This window comes from Canis aureus, chromosome 12 (assembly GCF_053574225.1).
Source record: "Canis aureus isolate CA01 chromosome 12, VMU_Caureus_v.1.0, whole genome shotgun sequence".
Lineage (NCBI taxonomy): Eukaryota > Metazoa > Chordata > Mammalia > Carnivora > Canidae > Canis > Canis aureus.
In genome coordinates, this window is record NC_135622.1 from 13,649,764 (window position 1) to 13,672,118 (window position 22,355).

The 22,355-nt window shown below is 43.8% G+C and overlaps 1 protein-coding gene across 23 annotated transcripts in view; it reads left to right on the plus strand.

Moving 5' to 3' along the window:
- DYSF (dysferlin) overlaps nucleotides 1-22,355 on the plus strand; it is a 216,357-nt gene that overhangs the window by 151,319 nt on the left and 42,683 nt on the right. For 14 of the 23 annotated variants that reach the window (XM_077842848.1, XM_077842854.1, XM_077842856.1 and 11 more), the window contains 5 exons: nucleotides 175-276; nucleotides 398-559; nucleotides 1,610-1,775; nucleotides 2,262-2,338; nucleotides 8,400-8,462. In XM_077842848.1, coding sequence (XP_077698974.1) covers nucleotides 175-276; nucleotides 398-559; nucleotides 1,610-1,775; nucleotides 2,262-2,338; nucleotides 8,400-8,462 — 570 coding nt within the window. The remainder of the gene's footprint in view (nucleotides 1-174; nucleotides 277-397; nucleotides 560-1,609; nucleotides 1,776-2,261; nucleotides 2,339-8,399; nucleotides 8,463-22,355) is intronic. The other 9 variants (XM_077842860.1, XM_077842864.1, XM_077842868.1 and 6 more) reach the window with 1 other exon arrangement.

A 22,355-nucleotide genomic window follows, 5' to 3' on the forward strand; every position in this document is an offset into this window, starting at 1 on the left:
ACTGACTCAGTTTTCTCATTTTTGCCTGCCTGCTTGCCCAACTTGTGTGCCTTTGCCTCTCTATTTCTGCCCTCCACCCATGTCCTTTCTGTCCCAACTGCCTCCCCCTTCTTTTTTCTCTCTCTGCCTTGGTCTTCCTCCTACCATCTCTGCTCCACCTGCCATCGTCTGCAGTCAGAGGACATAGACCTGCCCTACCCGCCACCTCAGAGGGAGGCCAACATCTTCATGGTCCCCCAGAACATCAAGCCTGTTCTCCAGCGTACTGCCATAGAGGTGAGCTGGGCCCTGGCATGGGGTGGGGGTGGGGACGCAGCCTGGCCCTTCCCTTTCCTGGCCCCAGCCTTTCCTGGGGGCTGGGGCCTTTCCAGCTGCTCTCCTCACTCTGTGTCCCCAGATCCTGGCGTGGGGCCTGCGGAACATGAAGAGCTACCAGCTGGCCAGCATCTCCTCCCCTAGCCTTGTGGTAGAGTGCGGGGGCCAGACAGTGCAGTCCTGTGTCATCAAGAACCTCCGGAAGAACCCCAACTTCGACATCTGTACCCTTTTCATGGAAGTGGTAAGCCTGGCCTCCCTGCTGTCTCCTTCTGGAGTCAGGGGCTCGGGTGTCTGCTCTGCCTCCCTGTGGGATCCTGGCTAGGTCATGGCATCTTTCCCATCTCATTTGTCTGTGGAAATGGGGAAGCAGTGCTCACCATCTCCTCCCTGGAAGAGTTGAAGCCTGTGAGCAGCATGAATGAGGGTCAGCTGGCTTCTTCCTACCCAGACAAGCGTGCACAGGAGTTGCAAGGACCCACCTTTCCCTGCCAGGGAAGTTCTCAGCCCCCTGGAGCTCCCCTCGGGGGGCCTGCCAGGGCTCTGACCTTCTGTGCTTCCTCCAGACCTTCCCTGACTGGGTACTCCTCTAGCCTTGCTGTGGACTCCCCCTGCCACGGCCCGCAGGCCCTCAGGCTCTCAGCCTTCTGCAGCTCCCCAGGCTGCCTGGGCCTAGTGGCCGGAGTGAGGCAAGTCTGAGGAAAGGAAAATGGTTTGCAAGATGAAAGCACTAGAGAAATTCCAGGCCCAGTGGCTGTCAACAGGAGCCTCCTCTTGGCTGAGCCAAAGCCGCCACCGAAGGAGAGCATATAAATTATTTCAAGTTGTGTTCAAAGTGCTTTTGGGGCAGGGGTTGGGAGGAGAAGAATCTGGGTCTGTAAGCCAACTCTTGAGTATCCACTTGGGGGGGACTGTCTGCAAGAAATGTTGAGTCCTGGGCCAACTTCTCCCTTCTTCCCCTCCCCAACCAGAGAGGGTTCAGGAAAAGTAGACTTGTTTTAGCTTGAGGCTGAGCTGGATGTGTCCGGAAGGTAGAGCTGTAGGGGAAAAGTCAGCCTCTGCATACAGCATTCAAGAGGCAGACTGAAAAGGTGTGTGGCTTCTCTTCCCCTGGCCAGCTCCTGGCTTCGGCCAACCACCACTTTGGATTTATAGCTCTTGGGGGTGATGTGTGGGTTTAAAGTCGTTCTCTGCTCCTTGAACTTGTCCTGTGAAGGAGAGCCTTCACCTCCTCTAAAGTCTCCAAGAGGTGGGTTCAGGCCACAGCCCAGAGCTTCCCTCCTGCTCTGCCCAGATGCTGCCCAAGGAGGAGGTCTACTGTCCCTCCATCGTGATCAAGGTCATTGATAACCGCCAGTTTGGCCGCCGGCCTGTGGTGGGCCAGTGTACCATCCGTTCCCTGGAGAGCTTCATGTGTGACCTGTACTCCGAGGAGAATCCGTCCCCACAGGGCGGCCCAGGTAGGGGGTAGGGCTGTTGATGGAGAGGGCCAGGGCTGAGGGGCTGGGGCAGGTGGGGCTTCCCAGGTGAGACGTGGCCTGAAGCCCTTCTCTTACCTGGATCTGAGCGAGAAATGGTTTCTGCTCAGCTGACCAGGAGGGTGGGAATCTTGCCTTCCTCAGGGCATCGCCCAGCTCTCGGCTAACTGAGAGGCCAGGGCTAGGGTGGGATGATGTGGGGGAAGAGTTGAGGGAGACAGAAAGGCAGGGATTCTATGAGATGAGGAGAGAGAGAGAGAACCAGGTGGGGGTGGGGCGACAGTGAATGTGAGAGAAGATGGGAGAGGGAAGAACTGGATGGGAAGGAAAGGACACAGAGAAGGACATTGAGAAGTGTGGAAGGCTGAGGGCCTTTGGTCTCAGTGTCTTGGCTGAGTGTTGTGGCTGGAGAGGGGCGAGTACCCTGAAGGAGCCCCTCTCAGGCATGGATATGGCTCTTCCCTACAGATGATGTGAGTTTACTCAGTCCTGGGGAAGACGTGCTCATTGACATCGATGACAAGGAGCCCCTCATCCCCATGCAGGTGAGATGAGCACTGGTCCCCCGGGAAAGACACTGGCTCTGCTGGCCTTGGCTGCCTCTCCCCCTTCCTTGTCTCTCCCACTCCTCCTCCCTTCCCTTCCTTACCACATGGCCTCTGTAAGACATCTCCCTCGTACCCTGGTGGCTGGACAGTGTATAGGTGGAGGAACCCAGATGGGAGCTTTCAGTCTGGTCGGGAATGGGGTGGAGGGGTTGGGGGAAGGCGATGTGTGGTCATCTGGGCAAGACCCAGTCATTTTCTCCAAAGCATGCCCCCCCAAAAAGTATCCTCTACCTAGAGGGCCATGGTGAGGGCTCTCTCTGAAGATTACTCAGGAAATCATGGTGGGGGCAGCAAATGAAAGAGAAGGAAGACAGGGGAAAGAGTGACCACGCAGTCTTGAGTGTGCTCTAGCGCCATTGCCTTACCCCAGCTAGAACCCTGCTTAGGGGTAAGGTTCAACTATAGGCTCAGGTATGGGGGCACCTTGAAAGCAGCTGAGAAGGAGGGGTGTGCGTCCAAGCCAATAGTCCCTCTTGCCCCATTCCTGCCACCTCCAAGAAAAGAAAGGGTGAGGGGAAGGAGGGGGATCTTATTCTCAGGGAATCCAACCCTGTGGAGAGTTAAGAGGCATCCCTTTGCTGCATACTCAGCAACTGAGTGACCCAGGGCCAGCTGATGACCCAGGCTCCAATGCCAAATAGCATGGTGGGAGGACTGTGGCACCTCTTACTGAGCAGGGAGCACTCTCCCCACCTTGGGCCCTGGGTTGCTCTAGTTCCTTAGGGCCAAGATCACCCAGTCCTTCCCACAGTGGAGATGGGGAAAGGCCTCACAGTGAGCACCAGCCTTGAGCTCTTTCAGGTTTTCACCCTCCTCCTGGCTTTGCATGATGCTGGTCACTGGTCATACCCCTGGGACCTGGGTCTCCCAGAGCTTCCCTGCTGCCTAGACGGAGAGTGTCCAAGCTGTGTTGACAGTACTTGTTGTCCATAGGCTCTTGGCCTATTTATTGGCATAGGGCGTCCAGGAGATTCCATTTTCTTTAAACCACCACACAAATATTGGCCTTGGGAACAAGAGAACACACTGGGGTGCTAAGTTGGGCTCAGGATCCTCAGGGCTACCCTGGAGCTTCCCTCTAACATTTAGGGCTGATTTCTGCTTCTTTGTTGCTTGTGCATCTTTCACCTTTCTGCCATTCCAAGGGAACAGCTCCAGTGTGCACCTGGGTCTAGCTGCTGCTAAAACAAGAGGGGTTCTGCTCATCATTCTTTCTACTGGGGACACCTTCTGGCCTATGCCTGCTCTTTCTTTAAGATTCAACTTAGGTGTGGTCACCTCCTTCTGGGATTCGTCCCCGGCTTCCCCCCTTCTCCTGCAAGTCCTGTCTATATCTTGGTCACTACCTTTTCTTTAGGTCCTGATTATCTCTGCAAATGTCAGCACCTTCCCCAGACCAGGCTCAGGGCAATCACCAGGGTGTATTTCTTTTGTGTCTTCAATACCCAGCATGAGACTGGTTAAAAGGAGGAGTTCAGTGAAGTCTATCTGGATGGGCCATTGTGAGGGAGGGTAGGTGGATGCATGGATGCATGACCTGCCTACTCTCTATGTGGGTCTAAGAAGGAGCTTCTCTAGATTGGGAAAATCCAAGTGGAGATTTTGGATGGTCCTACCCAGGATTCAGCTATGTTCAGTACTAGTGCCTTCTGGCCTCAGTGGGGGTTTGTAGCTTGAATTAGGCAGATAATTAGCCCCAAATTCTAGGCCTCCCAATCCTGGCTCCTGTTTTCTGCCCCCTATGCAGGGAAGTATAGGGCCTGCCCAGCAGGATTTCCAGTCTGTATATGCTGCCCTCAAAATGTCTACAGACTCAGATGGTGGGGGGTACTATTTTGAGTCCTGCTGGCTACAAGCACAGTCAGATGTAGATAGTGAGAAGGCCCAGTCTGGACATCCTCCTGGCATTGACATGGGTGAACTGAGGCTGGGGCCTGAGCCAGTGCAGGGGCTGCGCTCTTTGTGGGAACACATGGCCACTCTGGCTAGTACTGCTGGCCAGGCAAAGGGTGAGGAGCTGGGCTCTGGGCTCCTGGAGGTGTGCCCACATGTGGGGAGGCGGGCTCCCAGGTCCTCAGAGGTGGCCCAGGAGATGGAGGAAGTGTGACATGCCTGCTCTGATGGAGGAGGCTTGAACCCTGCCCTCCTGAGCTCCTGTCCCTACTCTCATGGACCAGTGAGGCTAGCAGGGACACCACCACTGGTCTCCAGGGAGCCCTGGCCTGATGGCGTCTGATGGAGGAATTGGGGAAAAACCAAGCTTGTATTGTGTTTTTCTCCAAGATCCACTGTTCCTATTTGGTTGGACAGGAGATCTTTTGCTCCCCTGTCTCTCCTGCACACCCCTTGGCACTTGGCAGGACCAGGCATTCTGAGGCAGATCCAGGTGGCAATGCGTACCAGTTCCAAATGCTTTGCCAGATGATTCTGGCTGGGCTTATATCCCTTTCCCCCTCCCCCACACGAAAAAGTCCCTGCCCTCTGGGGACAGAAGGGACAAGAAGTCTGGCTGACTTTGGATTTTGCCTGGCTCGTGTTTGGCCAACCCATGTTTCTCAGCAGCCTGTTTCATGCTCATGGTGATGTCGTCCTCACTGCTGAGCTCACTAGGTCCTGGCTGCACATCCACTCTGCCCAGATCTGGCTTCTGTCTCAGTCCCTCTGTCTCCTTCCTCAGTACTTCCTCTCTGCTAAGGAACGTCCTTGGCATCATTGGCTCGGTTCCTGGGAGGCACCTGCCACACCTTAGAAATGTCATCTGACTCTTCCCTGAAGTTATCATTGGGCTGACATGACAGAGGGTTTTTCAGGTTTCAAGAAATGTGTGGTTTCTGTCAGGGGTGGCCAATTCTAGAGATGGCCCAAAATGTATGTATAAGCAGATCTGTCCACTTGGCCTTGTTGGGCTCCTAGGTCACTACCCCTGTCCCATGTGGGTGGGTGCCTGGCCTCTTGAGCTCTTCTCTGGTGATCAGGGCCAGGAGGAGATAGGCTCGTGTGAATTAACTCCATAGTTTATCCTTGGTTGGTGCGGCTCTCCTTTGCATAGATTTTAGACCTGTAGCCTGGGGGTGGGGTAGTGTGTTTGTGTGCATGTGTGTGGTGTATGCACATGAGTGTGTGTGAGAGGTGGGGGCGGCTGGGGGCAGGTGTGTGTGTGTGTGCAAGCTCCCGAGGGTGTGTCTAGACACAGTGGTATTGTAGGAATCAAGGCCTTGACTTTTAACCTTCTGAGGACAGGCCTGGGTATGTCCTCAAAGAGAGGACATAGAGCTTATTTCATTCCATTAGTGCTCTGCTTTAAAAAAGGATATATTAATTCTTTTTCTGGCTATAAATATGTGTTAATTATATAGAATTTGGAAAATGTAGGATAATTATGAATAAGTAGGCATTACTTCCAACCAAGGACACTATCAGAATGAACTTCTATCAACATATCCTTCTCTCCTTCCCCTTGCCCTTGCCTGGGCTTCTCTTTCTGTCTCTGACTCCGACTCAGACTCCATTTCTCTCTTTAAAACAAAATTGGAGTCTCTTTTAACTACTCTGCTTTTTCATTAAGCTGGTTCTTGGTGTTCTAAATATGAAGAGGTGAAGAGAAAGAGTGTGCAGGACACACACACAGAGCACCCCCCCTATCTCTTACAGAGGGTCTGAAAGCTCAGAGCAGAGGTGGTGCCCCTGCCCACCCCACACATCACCCACCGGGCACTGAGATGCCCCTGGAGTCACCTGGTCAAGGGTGACTCTTCCCTATCATTCTGAGAGCCCACACTAGGTAGGCGATCTCCTCTGTAAGTCTCCAGAGAAGGAGGATTTCTGGGTTTGGGGGTGGGGACCATGTGCAGGTTGAAGAGGGATAAAGAGGAAAGAGCACCTTGAAATATTCACCCCAGTTGGGTGAAATGAGAGGTATGTAACTGATCTCAAATGAGACGCTTTATCAGCAAGGGACAGAGATCGTGTGCTTGTCTTGGCCCTGTGAGTCAGCGTGGGCTAAGGGATCAGGAAAATGCCCAGGAGTGGCTGGCCCCATAGGCCGGCGGGGTTAGAACAGCAGAGGGGAGGGGAGAGGAGAGGAGGGCTTTCCTGATGGGCAAAGAAGTGGAGCACAGGCTAGGCAGTGGGACTGCGTGTGTGAGTGTATGTGGATGCATGTGTGTGCGCGTGTGTGTGAGGCGGGCAGGTATCGGAGGAAGTGCAGACTGGGTGGAGAAGGCATCAGGAGGCGTGAAGACCCACTCCCCGCACTGTGGGGTAGGGTGCTGAGGCTGGCGGCACCAAGCTCCCCAGCTTGGGCTCATTTTGGGCCTGCTGCTCCAGTTATAGTCTCTGGGACGCCGTGAAGGTGGCAACGTGCTCCCAGAACTGTAGCGGCAAATTATGCCTGAGTCCCAAAGGGGAACGTGTAATTTCGGAAGCGGGACCAGATCTTTGTTTGGAGCACTATGTTTAGCTTTATTTTTTTTCCTTTTGCTTGGGTGAACTGCTGGTTTCCCTCTCACCTTTCTAAAAACAAACTGCATTAAAAATAACAAGAAGGCTTCTGTGAGGTTCAGGATGAGAGCGGGAGGGGCAGAGGTGGCCGGGGAGTGGGGGGTTGCGTGGAGTTCATCTGGTCTATGCCAGGGGTCACACCATGTCCACCAACGCATGTGGCCAGTCCCCGGCACCATCCAGCGGCCTGGCCTGGTGCTCACTAGCCGCGGCCTGTGCTTCTGGCTCTAAATAAAGCTAGTTTAGGGGGACTAGGGTCCCCTTCAGTGATTCCCCCTTCACAGGGCAGAGTTGGGTCTGTGGGTTCCAAGACTCCCCCCAGATCCCAAAAGACTTTATCCTGGCCTTCCTAAGCCCTTCTGACCCCCAGGTGACTGTGTCTCCCAGGTTTTTCCAGCCAAGTATCAGACAGCCACTGGGGGCTCAGGCCTCCTGTGGAGTCTCCCGGAGCCCTCTGCTCGGGGTTCAAAGGCAGAGAGAGTCTGACCCTGGGAGTCTGTTTCTTGGCTCATCGTCTCAGCCCCCCTAGCCTCATTTGTCTGCTGCCCAGTGCCTCCTTCCCGAGCTGAGCCCTTTGCTTTCTTGACTGTGTTGTATTTTATCCTTCTACTCCTTTGCACTTGTTACCCCCTCTGCCTGGAAAGCATCTCCTGGCTTTGTCCACCCAGACTGGTGCTCATCCACCCAGAGCCCCATCACCTTCTCTAGGACCATTATAGTGGTCTCTGACAAAGTCGCCTATCTCCAGTCCTGCCTTCTGAGGCTCTCTGGACCCTGCAGCCCAGGGATTTATCCTAGAAAGTACTGAGTCACAGTACCAGAGGCAAGGCAGGTACTCCTTGCAGGCAAGGATCTGATGCCAGAAAAGGATGCAGGAAGTTTTCTCTAGCATAGCAAAGGGGCGTTGGATTATAACACTCTTCAAGCCTCCCTTTTACAGGCTTTGGGAAAGTCGGATGATGCCCTGGTTCTTATCTTTGAAAAGACTTAGGAACCATGCCCAAGCAGGGGTTGGTGTGGTCCAGCGGTTAGAAGAAACCACCAGGAACGGTGGGGAGCTTGGAGTATGTCTGCGATGGGGAGGTTTGAAAGATAGGGTGGGCATGTGAGGATGGTATTGAGTAAGTGGTGCCAAGGGCAGTGAGAAAGCGGGCGAGAGAGGGGCATTGGCTGAGCAACTTTCATGTGCCTCACCTGTGCTAAATATGCATGACCTTCAACTCCTTATACTCACTGTTGCCCTGTGACCTGGGCTTTTGTACCCATTCTGTGGTTGGGATGCTGACCCAGAGAGGTCAGGGGGCTTGACCAAGGTCACATAGCTGATAGAGCAGTGGGGCCAGGATTTAGACCCTGCCTTACCTAACTCCAAAACACACGTTCCTCCTGTAGCTTTTATAGCCTCCCTGCTTGGACAGCTCTACTTCCTTGGGGCTGTCCAGTCTTCCCTGAAGTGGTTTCCCTAACCCTGTTGCTAACCAGCGTGTTTAATTTGTAGCTTGCAGATGGTCTGTCGGGCTCTGCCCCCACTAACATGGCATCTTCTCCATCCAGTCCTCATGTATGTATTGTTTACCTATTTGCGGGCTCTTTGATTTCCCTGGGGGGCTTGGGGTGGGAGTAGGGAGTTAAGGAAAGGAACAGAGGAAGGGGAGTGGGAGGGAAAGAAAGGAAGTACATTAGACCTTGAACAATGTGGGGGCAGGCACGTTGGGGCACCAGCCCCTGCACTGTAGAAAATTCACAGGTAACTTTTGACTTTCAAAACCTTGGCTACTAATAGCCTACTGTTGACCAGAAGCCTCACTGATAACATAAATAGCTGATAAACACAGACTTTGTATGTTGTAGGTATTACATACTGTATTCTTATAATAAAGTAAGCTAGAGAAAAGAAAATGCTGTTAGGAAAATCATCAGGAAGAGAAAATAGTTATAGCACCGTGCTGTATTGGAAAAATCTGTGTATTAGCACACCCATGCTACTCAAACCAGTGTTGTTCAGGGTCAACTGTATTTCCTGAGATCCCCCCGGAGAACAGTGACCTGCCCTGTGTGATGGATGAGGAATGGGGAGCAAGATAGGGGAAGATCCTCAGAAACAGCACTGAGTTATCTTAGTTTGTCTTGGGACTTAACTTAATCTTGTTTACTGGCATGAGGGCCAGAGTGTTGGTTGAGGTTGCAGGGGACAGTGGAAACAGGGAAGTGTCTAGATTAGAGCTGGACTGCTGGAACATGGGGCGTAAAAAAGCTTCTGTGGGCAGTGGCAGGTTGATTTTCTCTGCCCCTCCCACAGGCATGAAAACTGTGTGTGACCAAGGAACCTAGGTTGTCTGGGGAAGGTTCTGAGATGTTTGCTGGGGCTCACAGTCTGCAACTGGGCTGATTTCCTTGCTTGGTGTCATCTTTAGGGGTCGTGGGTCCCTCTGGGAAGATGACTTGGCATTTAGCCTTCACCACGCCCTCATGAAGTCCCACGTTCAGAGCCAGAGCAGCCTCTGAGCTGCTGGGGGAGCTATATGAGATAGGACCTGCCAACAATTAAATTCTGTTCATGGTGCTGGGGGAGGCATTGCTGTATTGGGCATCTTAGGATTTCTAGGAAGAGGCCATATATATTTTTAATTTTTTCTGATTTATCCATTGTAGAAAATACAGAAAAGACAGTGTAAAGCAGAAAGTGAAAACCACCTGTATTCCTACCAGTTGGAGATAAGCACTGTTAAGATTTTGATGTGCTTACATTTTAAAATATCTTTTTTGCGTGTGTGCACTTTTGTTTAAAAACATAATTGTAGTCATGTTGTACCTTTTTATAATTTGCATTTTCTTTATTTAAAATTATGTAATGTTTATCCATATCAGTATATTCTTTAAAAACATGGCTTCATGTCATCTCATTATATGGACATCTACAAAATTTTAACTACTTCCCTATCATTGGACATTTAATGATATTAATTTCCACCGGTGCCTTTTGTTTCTTAGAGGAGTTATTTTTATTTACTTTAGACCAGCCCATTTCACGTTGAGTCCTAGGCATTTTATAGCCTTTGTTGCTATCTATGTGGAATATGTTTTTTTAGTGATTTGGTCTAATTGCTTATTGTTAGAATATAGGGAGACAATATTTTGTGTATTTACTTTGAAACAGACTCTTTAGGAAGCTCCTTTATTAGTTCTGAAAGTTGTTCATTGATTCTGTTGGGTTTTCCAGGTAGGTAAGATGGTTTTCTTCAAACAGTAATAACTACGTCATTATCTTTCTAATAATAATTATACCTTATTCCTTTTTTAGAATAATAGTTGATAATTGAGGTGCTAGTGAACAAACATGTTTAGTTACCGATTCTAATGAAAAGCTTCTGCCATTTTTCCATTAATTGTGATAATGATTGGTAGTTTCAGATAGATAGTCTTGATTTTGTCAAGATCGTGTCTTTTATTATTAGTTTATTAATAGCTTAAAAATTAGGTATAGGAGTTAATTTTATCCACTGCCATTTGTCATTTATCAAGATGATTATTTTGTTTTCTATTATTCTGTTAACATAATGTATAATTGTCTTGCATTCCTGGATACTTGGTCATGGTATTATAATTTACCATAATTGAAGTCCTCTTATCCAGTGCAATCAAGACAGGTAGTTGATTAGCAAATCGAAGAAGTTAATTGAATGGGGACTGATTAAAAGCCATGTGTACACACCATAAACATTGTATATCTAGCCCTATCTATGTATCTTCCTTTACCAGTCATTTGACACATGCCAAGGCTTCTTTAAATTTGGATCTGTAATTAGAGTACCGTGTCATCCTTCTGGTATAAACCACATCCAAAATACATTATCTATGATTTTTCCTTTAGGTTTATCAAAGTTTGATGAGATTTTTCCACAGAAAAATTGGACCGTGGAATCCTTTTAAAAATTTAAAATTCCTCCCTCCCATACCTTTCCTTTAAAAAAATCTCACTCTTGATTCAACACTTCCATACAACACTCATTGCTCAGCACAGCATGTGTACCCCTTAATCCCCATCATCTATTTGAATTCATCTATTGAAACACTATATTGTGATTCTCCTGAACCTAATATGCTGTATGTTCACTACCAGGAATTTGAATGAAAACTAAAAAATATCATTCTTAATTTTCATCAGTTAAAGAAAAATCACTAAACTCATTTTCTAGATAAGATACCGTTTCTTTTAAATTCAATTTTTATGTATTTTTGGGCAGTCCCAGTGGCGCAGCGGTTTAGTGCCGCCTGCAGCCCAGGGTGTGATCCTGGAGACACCGGATCAAGTCCCACATCAGGTTCCCTGCATGGAGCCTGCTTCTCCCTCTGCCTGTGTCTCTGCTTCTCTCTCTCTCTGTGTCTCTCATGAATAAATAAAATCTTTAAAAAAAATTTATGTATTTTTGTAATATCGACTTATTGATCTGATTACCATGTGAGTACAACTGGCATAAACCGGTTTGGGAAGCAGCACAGTGACTCTTGTAAGCATGCAGCTCCTCTATGGGAGCTGTAGCAGCATACCAACCTTCAGTGGGCTCTGTACCTCAGATTGTTAGCAGGGAGAATGGATAGTGTTTGTTGATCCTGGTTAAGGGCAAGTTTATAAGAAATTCTAGTCTATATCATGAACTGCATTTGCTCTTACTTATTTAGGATTTTTGTGTCTCTATTAATAAGTATCACTTTTGTCTTTGTTAGGTTTTGATATCAAATTATAATTTCATAGAACAATTTTTTTGAGATGTTCTCTCATTTTCTGTGCTCTTGAACAGTCTAGTTTCTATGGCCTGAGAATTAGTTTCTTAAGGGTTTGAAAATACATGAAATACGAAAGCCACTCTATGACTCTGAAATATGCACATTGGAAGTTGCATGATATACACATTTATTTATTTTTTATTATTTTTTAAAATTTTTATTTATTTATGAGAGTCACAGAGAGAGAGAGAGAGAGAGAGGCAGAGACACAGGTAGAAGGAGAAGCAGGCTCCATTCCCCCGGAGCCCGATGCGGGATTCGATCCCCAGTCTCCAGGATCGTGCCCCGGGCCAAAGGCATGCGCTAAACCGCTGCGCCACCCAGGGATCCCTATTATTTTTTTAATAATAAATTTATTTTTTATTGGTGTTGATATACACATTTAATAGAAAAAACCTTTAATAGTCTTGTTTTGTGTACAAAATGTGTAGTAATATGAATCAACCTAAATTTGAAAAATGATTAACAATCATATAATTTAAAAGGTGGTGGCCAAGTGAATTGTATTTATGGTTGAGTTGGTAAATAGGATACTTACCATTTTTTTCTTGAAAATGGTGCTATTTGGGGTGCCTGGGTGGCTCAGTTGATTAAGTGCCAGACTCTGGATTTTGGCTCAGGTCATGATCTCAGGGTCATGAGATTAAGCCTCCCATTGGGCTCCATGCTCAGTGTGGATGGAGTCTGCTTGAAATTGTTTCTCTCTCTCCATCTTTCCCTACTCAGGCACACTCTTTCTCTCACATCAATAAATCAATCACTCTTTAAAAAGTAGAAAATGGTGGTATGTTATATGAGTTTTGAATTTTAGATTTTCAGGAATGCATATCTTGTGTAATTGTATAAGATGCACCCACCTTGTACTTTTTTTGGTAAAAAGTGGGCCCAGGACCTATTTTGGAAGGGGATTTTTTTGGATCACTCTTTACTTCTGTCAATTTGGTAGCTTAGATGTCCCCAGGTATCGTTTATTACATTAGTATAAATTTGTATATATTACTACAATCAAGGAAAACATTTCTGTATATGTTCTATTTTCATACTCATTTCTAATTTGGTGATTTGTGTTATTTATCTTTTTTACTTTTATAGTTGTTTTTCATGCAGAGAGTCAGCCCTTCAAAAATTTTGTTATTAGGTTAGTTTCCTTAATTTCTAGTCATTTTTAAAAAAGATTTTATTATTTATTCATGAGAGACACACAGAGAGGCAGAGACACAGGCAGAGGTAGAAACAGGCTCTCTGAAGGAGCTCAATATGGGGACTCGATCCCAGGATCCCAGGAGCATGACCTGAGCCAAAGGCAGATGCTCAACCACTGAGCCACCCAGGTGCCCAGTTTCTAGTCATTTTTAAGCTTTCTTCCTCTGAAATTCCTGTTATATATATTTTGGATCTCTTAGGCCATGACTTCATATCTCTGTCTCTCTCTGCCCGCACCCCCCCCATCTCTGCATTGTTCAACTTTTTTTTTGAAGGGGGTATTAATCTACATTTTTTTCTCAAAATTCCAGAACTTTAAAATCTTGTTTTTTTTCATACTCGAGTCCTTATTCCATCTAGAATTGCTTTGTGTTGTGTACAAAGTGTGAGATAGAGATTAGATTTCTTTTTTTTCGCTATGTAGCTAACCACTGAATTCATATCATCATAGAATGACCTGTCCTTTCTTGATATATAAGGACAATTGTGTCATATGTGAGGTTTCCATATAAGTGTGGGTTGGTTTGTGGTTCTCTATTCTGTTCCGTTGGTCTTTCCCTGTACTCTACTGTCTAATTTTACTGTAGCTTTATAACAAGCCTTCATATCTGGTAGAGGAAATATTTTACCTTGTTCATTTTTAGAAGTGTCATTGCTATTTTTGTCTTTTGCTTTTTCCATCTCAATTTTAGAATTAGCTTGTCAACGTCTTTAGAAAAAGTGTTGTGATTTGTGATTGAGTGAATTTCTGGATCAATTTGGAAAGAACATTTTTATAATATTGTCTTTTGAACACATACATGATATATCTCTCCATTTATTTGTTTTTTTTTTAATGTTTTCAATAAACTTTTATAATTTTCTCCAAAAAAGCCTGGTACAACTTTTATTAGATTTCATTCCTCCCATTTTGTGCTTTATTGTTATTTTTACTTGGATTTTTAAGGGTACGGTACATTTTCTAATTATTTTTTGCTTGTATATAAAAGAAATCTATTCTCATATATTGATATTATATTCAGAAACTTTGCTAAACTCTCTTATTAATTCTACTGATTTATTTTTTTGGGTTTTCTGTGTAATCTATCATATAATTTGTGATTAATCTCAGTTTTGATTCTTCTGTTTCTTTTAATTTCTTTTTCTTTTTTTATTATTTCCTTTTCTCATATTATTGCACTGGCTAGGATCTTCACTTTAATGTTCTATGTAACTGATAATAGAATATTCTTATCTGCTCTAATTTACAAGTAAATATTTTTATGTTACACCACTGGTGCAGCAGGTGAATGATTACTAGTTAGCTAAGAGTTTTTATCATGAATAATGTGAAATTTTACTGAATATTTTTTATGTATCTGTTGAGGTGATTGTATAATTTGTTTAATCTGTTAATGTGAATTACATTAATAGATTCTTTAAATGCTAAAACAACTTTGCATTCCTGAAACAATCTATCCTGGTCATGATACATTATTATTATTATTATTATTATTATTATTATTATTATTATTAATTTCTACATTGCTAGATTCAGTTTGCAAATATTTAGTTTAGGAATTTTTTTGCATCAGTTATTGTGTGAGTGATAATGGCTTGAAGTTTCTTTTTCTGATACTGTTTTTTTCAGGTCTTGATATTTAGTTAACACTAATCTTATAAAATGACTTGGGGGTATATATACTCTTTTTCTAATCTTTGAGTGAATGAAAAAAGATTAACATTATTTGTTGCCTGAATGGTTGTAGATTCATTTCTAAAACTAGTATTAGTTTTCTAAATCATTTCTAAATCTAGTATTTTTCTTGGGGTTATTTTAAATTGCTGATACAATTTGAAAAAAATGTTTATAGGAACTTTGAGGTTTTCTTTTTCTATGTGAGTCACTTTTGGTGATTTATATTTTATTGCAATTTATCCATTTCTTCTTAAATATTATTGACATAGCATTTCTCACAATAACTTTTTACTTTTCAACTTTTTTCTTCTTCTACTTATGTTCCTTTTAATTCCTAAGGTTATATTTTATTATTCTTGTCAGAATTTGTCAGATTTTTTTTTTAGTCTTTTCAAAGAACTGATTTTTAATCTGTTGATACTTTATTGTTTCCTTGTTTTCTAGTTTATTAATTTATCATTTCCTTCCTTCTGTTTTTGGGGAGGGTTATTATATTTTTAACCTCTTAAGGGCTATGCTTAGTTCATCAATTTTCAAATTTTTTCATTTCGGGGATCCCTGGGTGGCTCAGCGGTTTAGCACCTGCCTTTGGCCAGGGGCACAGTCCTGGGATCCCGGGATAGGGTCCCGCGTTGGGCTCCCGGCATGGAGCCTGCTTCTCCCTCTGCCTGTGTCTCTGCCTCTCTCTCTCTCTCTCTGTCTATCATGAATAAATAAATAAAATCTTAAAATTTTTTTTCTTTTCTTATATAAGCATTTAGGGCTATAATATTTCCTCTAAGTACTGCTTTATGCATCCCACAGGTTTTGATGACTTTTTTTGTTGTTTTTTGGTCATTTTCCAGTTCTGAGTATTTCCTGATTTTTGCTATATTTCTTTTTTGACACCTGATCACTTAAGAGTAGGTTTTAGAAGTTCCTAGCTTATGTTTTAAGTTATCTTTCTGCTACTGGTTTCAGCTTAACTGTGCTATGGTTCAGAAAATATGGTCTGTGTGTTATGGTTCTTGACATTGGCTTTATGATCTATTATAAGATAAATTTTTGCAACTCTGTGTGTGCTTGGAGAGAATGTCTATTCTCCAAATGTGTTTTATATATAACACATCCATTTAGATCAGACTTGTTAATTGTGTGATTTAAATCTGTTTTTATTCTGATTTTTGTATGTGTCATTCATTAATTTCTGAGAGGGGTATATTAGAACATCTTGCTTTGATTTGATATTTGTCATTTTATCCTTATGATCCTACCTACTTTTACTTTATATATTTTATGCTATGTTACTAGCCATAAAGACATTTAGAATTCACATATCTTCCTGGAAAATTGAATCCTTTAATGATATGTAGTAAACCTCTGTCCATTTGCTTTTTAAAATCTCTACTAATGAGACTGTCTGCTTTGTCTCTTGTAATATAGCTACACCAACTTCCTTTGGTCAGTATTTTCCTAGTATACCTTTTTCTATTGCTTTACTTTCAACTTTTCTGTGACTTTATGTTTTAGGTGTCTCTTTGGTGAATAGCAAATAGACAGATTCTGTTTTCCATTCCTTCCTCCCTTTTCAGGTTTGAAACTATACATTGTTTTTATTCTGTTAGTGATTAGTATAGAAACTCTATCATGCATATTCAGCTTAACAAAGTCTAATTAATATTTATAGCCTCCTCCAGAATATTACAAGGAACTTAGAATACTTTCATTCCAACCATATACCAATTTATAAACTTCAGTTCAATATTTTAGTTTTACCTTTATAAAAGATATTTAAAAAACAGTATCATTGGGACACCTGGTGGCTCAGGGGTTGGGCGCCTGCCTTCCGCTCAGGTCATAATCCTGGGATCTGGGATCAGGTTCTGCATTGGGCTCTCTGCAGGGGGCCTGCTTCTCCCTCTGCCCGTGACTCTGCCTCTCTCCTCAGTCTGTGTCTCATGAATAAATAAATAAATCTTAAAAAAACCCACATCATTTTGAAAAGTAATCCATTTTCTGTTAACTATACTCACATTTACTATTTTGTTTTGTATGCCAGTCTTCTTTCTCCTGGGTCGTCTTTCTTCCTGAATTAGAGCTTATAGAAATTCCTAGAATTAGAATCAATTCATTGTAAACTTTCTCACATTTTAATTATTGTTTGAAAATATTTTTATTTCACCTTTATTTTGGAAATACTAGTTTTACTAACTAGTAAATAAAATTAATACTAGTCTTATTTCACCTCTATTTTAGATATACTAGTTTTACTAACACTTATTTTCTAACACTTATTTTTCAGCAGTTTGAAGGTACTATTTTACTATCTTCCTGCTTCCATTGTACTGTTGTCTTCCTAAATCTGAGAACTGTTTTTTTTTTTTTTTTTCCATTTTATTAGTCCTGGTAAGTTCTCAACCACTCTCTCTTTAAATATTACACATTCCGCATTCTCTCTATTTTTTCCTTATGGAACTCTGATTAGATAGATATATGGTGGACCTTCTCTGTTCTCCATGTTAGTTTTAACTCTCTCTCTCATATTACTTGTTTCTTTGTGTTGCACTCTGACTGATTTTTGAAGACAGATCTTCTAGTTCATTAAGTCTTTAGTTGTTTCTAAAGGCTATTTGACCCCATCTATTGAGTTTCTAGACTTAAGAATTATATTTTTATCTCAAAAGGTTCTTCCTGCAATCAGCTTTATTTTTGAAAGCCTCTTGTTCCTTTGACATAATTTTTAATGTCTTTTTTTTCTTTTAAACAGCTTTGTTTCCCCCCTAAATAGTCCTATTTATGACAATTCTGTTTCCTATTGTCTTCACAGACCTGATATGCAGTTGGTGTTTCTAGCTGACTCTTGCTCATGGTGCCTTGTTCCTTATGTGTTATACTATTTTTGATTGTGAACTCATGTTCCTTGGAACTTTATCTGAGAGTTTTCTGAGGCCTGGATGAAAGTTACATTCTTTCACAGAGGATATGTGTTTACTTTACCAGATGCCTGGAAATGCTACAAACCCAGATTCACTAAAACTAAATGTTTGGCTGGGGCTTTTTGGGCTCCACAGTTAGTTTGCATTTTGGTGCCTTATTTTTTTGGATTTTTGCTTTCTCATTTTCCCCCAAGGATTTTTTTTTTACATTCCCATCAGCTCAGGCATGCATTTAAAAAGAATTTTAAACATAGCTTATCTGTTAATTTGGGAGTTCTTGGAGAGTTTCTCTGGCCCTCTTGTTTGTCATTTTGCTAGAAATCAATGTCTTTGTTATAGTTTTACATTTAACGTCATATTTGTCTTCATGCAGGTTATATGTCCTTCAGGACTGCATGCTCCAACTTCATGAAACTTCCTACCAACATAAAGTAGCCATTTGTTTTCTTCTTCTTTTTTTTAAAGATATTATTTATTTATTCATGAGACACACACACACACACACACACACACACACACACACACAGAGACTGAGAGAGAGAGGCAGAGATATAGGCAGAGGGAGAAGCAGGCTTCCTGCAGGGACCCTGATGCGGGACTCAATCCCAGGACCTCGGGATCATGCCCTGAGCCAAAGGCAGATGCTCAACCGCTGAGCCACTCAGGCTCCCCTGTTTTCTTCTGTCTTTTATTCAGTTCTTTAACATAACACTTGTCTTCATCCTCCTATTACTCCATTTCTTTTGAACCTTATTCTCTTCTATCTGTCCTTCCAGAGGAAGTACTTGCTTGTCAAGTTCTGGAAGCTCAGTTGGCTCTGTCCATCAGTGCATGGGCCCCCTTATAATCTCAAACTTTTATAGAAAGAAGAGGAAAATAGTCTAAGATGGCTATATCTTGCCCTGTGAGGAATCCAGCAGGATTTTTCCAGAAGGAAAGCAGGATCAGAAGTTTTCCCCCTTGGACTGAAGAGCTTGTTTTCTATGTTTATCTTGGCAGCTGGGTGTTAACTAACTAGGTTAGGGCCATGGTCCTTGCCTATGGATGCCTATGTAAGGAGTTTCTGAAGTAAAAGAGAGCTGACTCTCTCCCATCAGGCCCACCAAGCAGGGTTATTCTTTGGGGAGGTTTCTACAGTATTGTGTGTGGATCCTCACCCTTGTGGGTTCAGACACCTGATGAGTCCATTTTCTTAGGTCAAGATACTTATTATTCAAGTCTCAAACTGAGGTTGCCAGTTTATGAGTTTACAGTGAGAACTATTCCTGCCTGGGGGATGTGACATGAGATTATGGCCCAGCCCATGATATCTTACAAATTCAGGAACTGGGAAGCCAAGGTGTGATGGGAGATGAGTAAAGAATCAGAATGAGGAGAGATAGTTCTGTGACTTGAAACTTTGTGGCAGCTGACCAAGATGGACAGATCCACCTATCTCCAAAGGTTCAGGCCATCCCAAGGGTGCTGATGTGCACAACTGTCAACAGTCAACCCTTCCTTCTCTTGTACTTGTGGAACTGGCCAATTCCTTTTCTCACCGACATATTCTTTCTCTAGATGTATTAATACAGCCTACCCATTTAGGGTTAAGGCTTAGTGTAAGAGCCACTCTTCTGCTTTGAGGTGATTTTGCCTGTCCTTGCCCTGAACCACTCTGCATTGATTTCACGGTCTAATTCTCCGAGGGCAGCCCTATTTCCCTTAATTCCAAGTTTTGGGGGAATGCCTCGTTGCAGCTCATGAATACTGACAACAATTTATCCAAAGACTTTGAAGCAAAGGTTTTTTGAGCAAAGGAATCAATTACAGGGTGTGGCTCCCAAGTGAGGAAGCATTTCCAGAAGGCATCCAAGGCAGTTTGTCTCAGAACTTCACGGTTGCACCTCTGAACTTGAGCATTTGAGGGGGAGTGTTTTAACTTCAATAACCGAACAGTTTTACCTGTCCTTTGGTATCTAGCAGATGTGCTAATTAGGTAGATACTTATCTCCTCCTTAAAGTAGGTTTCCTAAGGACATGCATTTGGCAATATTGGTTTAGCACGAATTACTGTATGTGCTTGAAAGTACAAAACTGTACTTCTTCAAAAATATCTCCGGTTCAGATGTGTTGCCAGAGCAGCCTGGCCTCCCCCCACTCCCATTAGTTCTGATGAGAGAGGTTTGATGCCTGTCACTGCGTGTAATCTGGACCTTCCTTTGTGAGTCATTCCTTCTCTCATTTTCTCAGAGCAAATACAAATCGCCCATCAAATGACAAGTGAAGGCATAGGGGAGGCAAGGGGAGGGAAATCAGAGCCGAAATCTGTTAGCTATTTGGAGTAATTGGTTATTTGCTGTGTTTGCTGGTTGGGAAGCAGAGCACATACTTTACGGTCTCTCCTGTTACGGGGGCTGGAGTCACCCGCAGATATTGGATCCTCGTTGCCGGAGCCCTTGGCTCCAGGCGCCTTTCCCCTCCTTGGCATTCCTGTGGTCTCCTCGGGGGTGCACCCCTCCTCCCTCGATGCACACTGCAGGGGGGATAGCCCGGGGTGAAACTTGTCTGGCAAACTCCAGGGCCTCATCAGGCAGGAGGAGGCCCCAGCCCCCTGCAACCAGCCCTCCTTGTCTCTGCCTCCACCCCGTCATACTCCCCTCTTCCCAGAAGGTCTTTCCTCTGGTCCACGAGGGACCTGTTTTCCCATCCAAAGAAAAAAGATTCATCTCAGAGACAAAATTCTCCACTCCCTGTGGAAATCTGCAGGGTGACAAGTTCTCCCTGAGGTCTCATTTCATGCCTTCCTATCAGTAACTGTCCTGTCCCTGTCTCCTCCTGCCCTCTAGCCTGGGTCAGGACAGTGCTTTGAACTTGGTGCAATGCTCATGGCTGAGTAAAAATCCCCTGAGGATGTTCATTGAAGCTTATTAACCAAGCCAGTGTTTTTAACACCTCTCTGACATTAACTGAAGGGTAGGAAACCAGACCGAAGTAACAGCAAGTTCAAAATAGAAAATATTTGAAAAGTAATGTGATTTTGTGTATGAAAATGCACACAGTAACTAGAAAGTGGGTTGACTTTGGCACATAGTAGGTTCCCCCAGAATACTTTTAAAATAGAATTTAAGATAGCTAAGATTAGTGTCTGTAGTTTGATGAATGCTTTAGCAGTCCCGGGAAAGCCTTCAAAAATAGTTTTTCTCTTAAGTAGATTGTTGGAACTCTTGCTGAGCAAAACTGTCTACATAAGCAGAATGAAGAAGGTAAGGAAAACTTTTGCCCAGGCCCTACTGGAATCATCACAAAATCTGAATTCATGATGTCTCATTGCTTTCTTCATAAGTGAGAAGACTGTGATAGAATCTTCTTTCATTCACCCTACTGGATAGATCCCATTCCTCTAGGCTTTCTGCATGGGTGTATATGGTCATGCTGTCCTCAGAGGATCAAGTCATGAGCTCATGTATCTTATCTACCTTAGGCACCAGAGTTGGGAGAGGACTAGTAAGCTGGCATTCCACAGAGGTTCCCTACCCCACTTGGGTCTCCCATCCAGAACAGGCCAGTAGTCAAATTATTAGGTCCTGACCCTTCTCTGCTTACCATCTGCTTGACTTTGCTAGATTTCAGGCACACTTACTCACTGGGCCTTTTGGAAACAATTCAGCATTTTGGTTAAAGGTCTTCCCTTCCCTCCCACTTCTGCTGGTCCAGCTTGAAGTCAGAGTAAGCAGAGTAATGATCTCTATGACAGACACACAGGTAGGAAGACTATAGGGAATGTCAACAAGAGGTTGAAAGCCCAGTGTTTCACTTGTGGAAATAATTAAGTCATTTTTGTTGTGAGTATGTGGAGTTCTGCTGAATCAACATGGTAGCTGGCTGTGGGAATGTGTTTGTGTGGGTTTGGGGGGCATGAGAGGTTTAGTATGAATGGGGGGGGCAGGTTTGAAATTGGGGTACTTGCATGTCTGGAGGTTTATCTGGTCTACATGTAGGCATAAGTACTCCAATGCTACGTCTGCATTTGTATATGTGTGTACACGAACAAATAGTCTCTTGTTGCTTAAGACTTTGGGCATTAATTAAACAATGAGAGGCATCATATTATTATTCTAGTCATGCAGATGTTGAGCTTTAGGGCAGTGTTTGGGGATCAAACTGATGATGTTGGCAGTATCAACAAGGATATTTGTCATGGTAAACTTTACAGGTCATAAAGCCTCTTTGTAGACATCAGTTTAGCCTCACCATAATCTCAGTGTTGCGTTATATTATTACCATTTTGATGATAATGATTTGTGCTAAGAGAGAACTCACTTTCAACACACACTAGGATATCTACCTCTGGGTTGCCATAGGTAATGAAGTCCTGCTTAAAATTATTTTTAAAAAATAGACTTCTTTTTTAGAGGTGGGTGTGAGTAGTTCCATATAGTGACCCAAGCAAAGTGTAACATTATAACTTTGGTGATAAATGGATTTGACTGGGAACTTTTCTCTTTGATTCAAGTGGTCATCCTGGGAGAGAACACAAGTGAGACCCCCTCCCCACCCTCAATTTTCCTCACTTAACAGAAAGTCAGGCTTAGAATTATTGTTGTCAGTTTTTTGGTTTATATTCATGAAATGTGTTAGGTCCACTGAATGAAAATGGGAGATTAAATGTTCAGTGTGTGCTGTGCTGATTTGGGTCTTCAGAGGGATTAGACTACCCATTACACTGGATCAAGCCCAGAGAAGCATGTCTTTGTTACATGGCTCTGGTTGCTCAGGAACTGAATGCTGGCTATTAGCTGAAATTGGAGAGGCTGCCAGTCCGTGCCTTGATCAGACTTACTTGCTTGGCTGGCTGAATGATGAGGGGCTTTGAACTTTGGGTATGGGGATATAA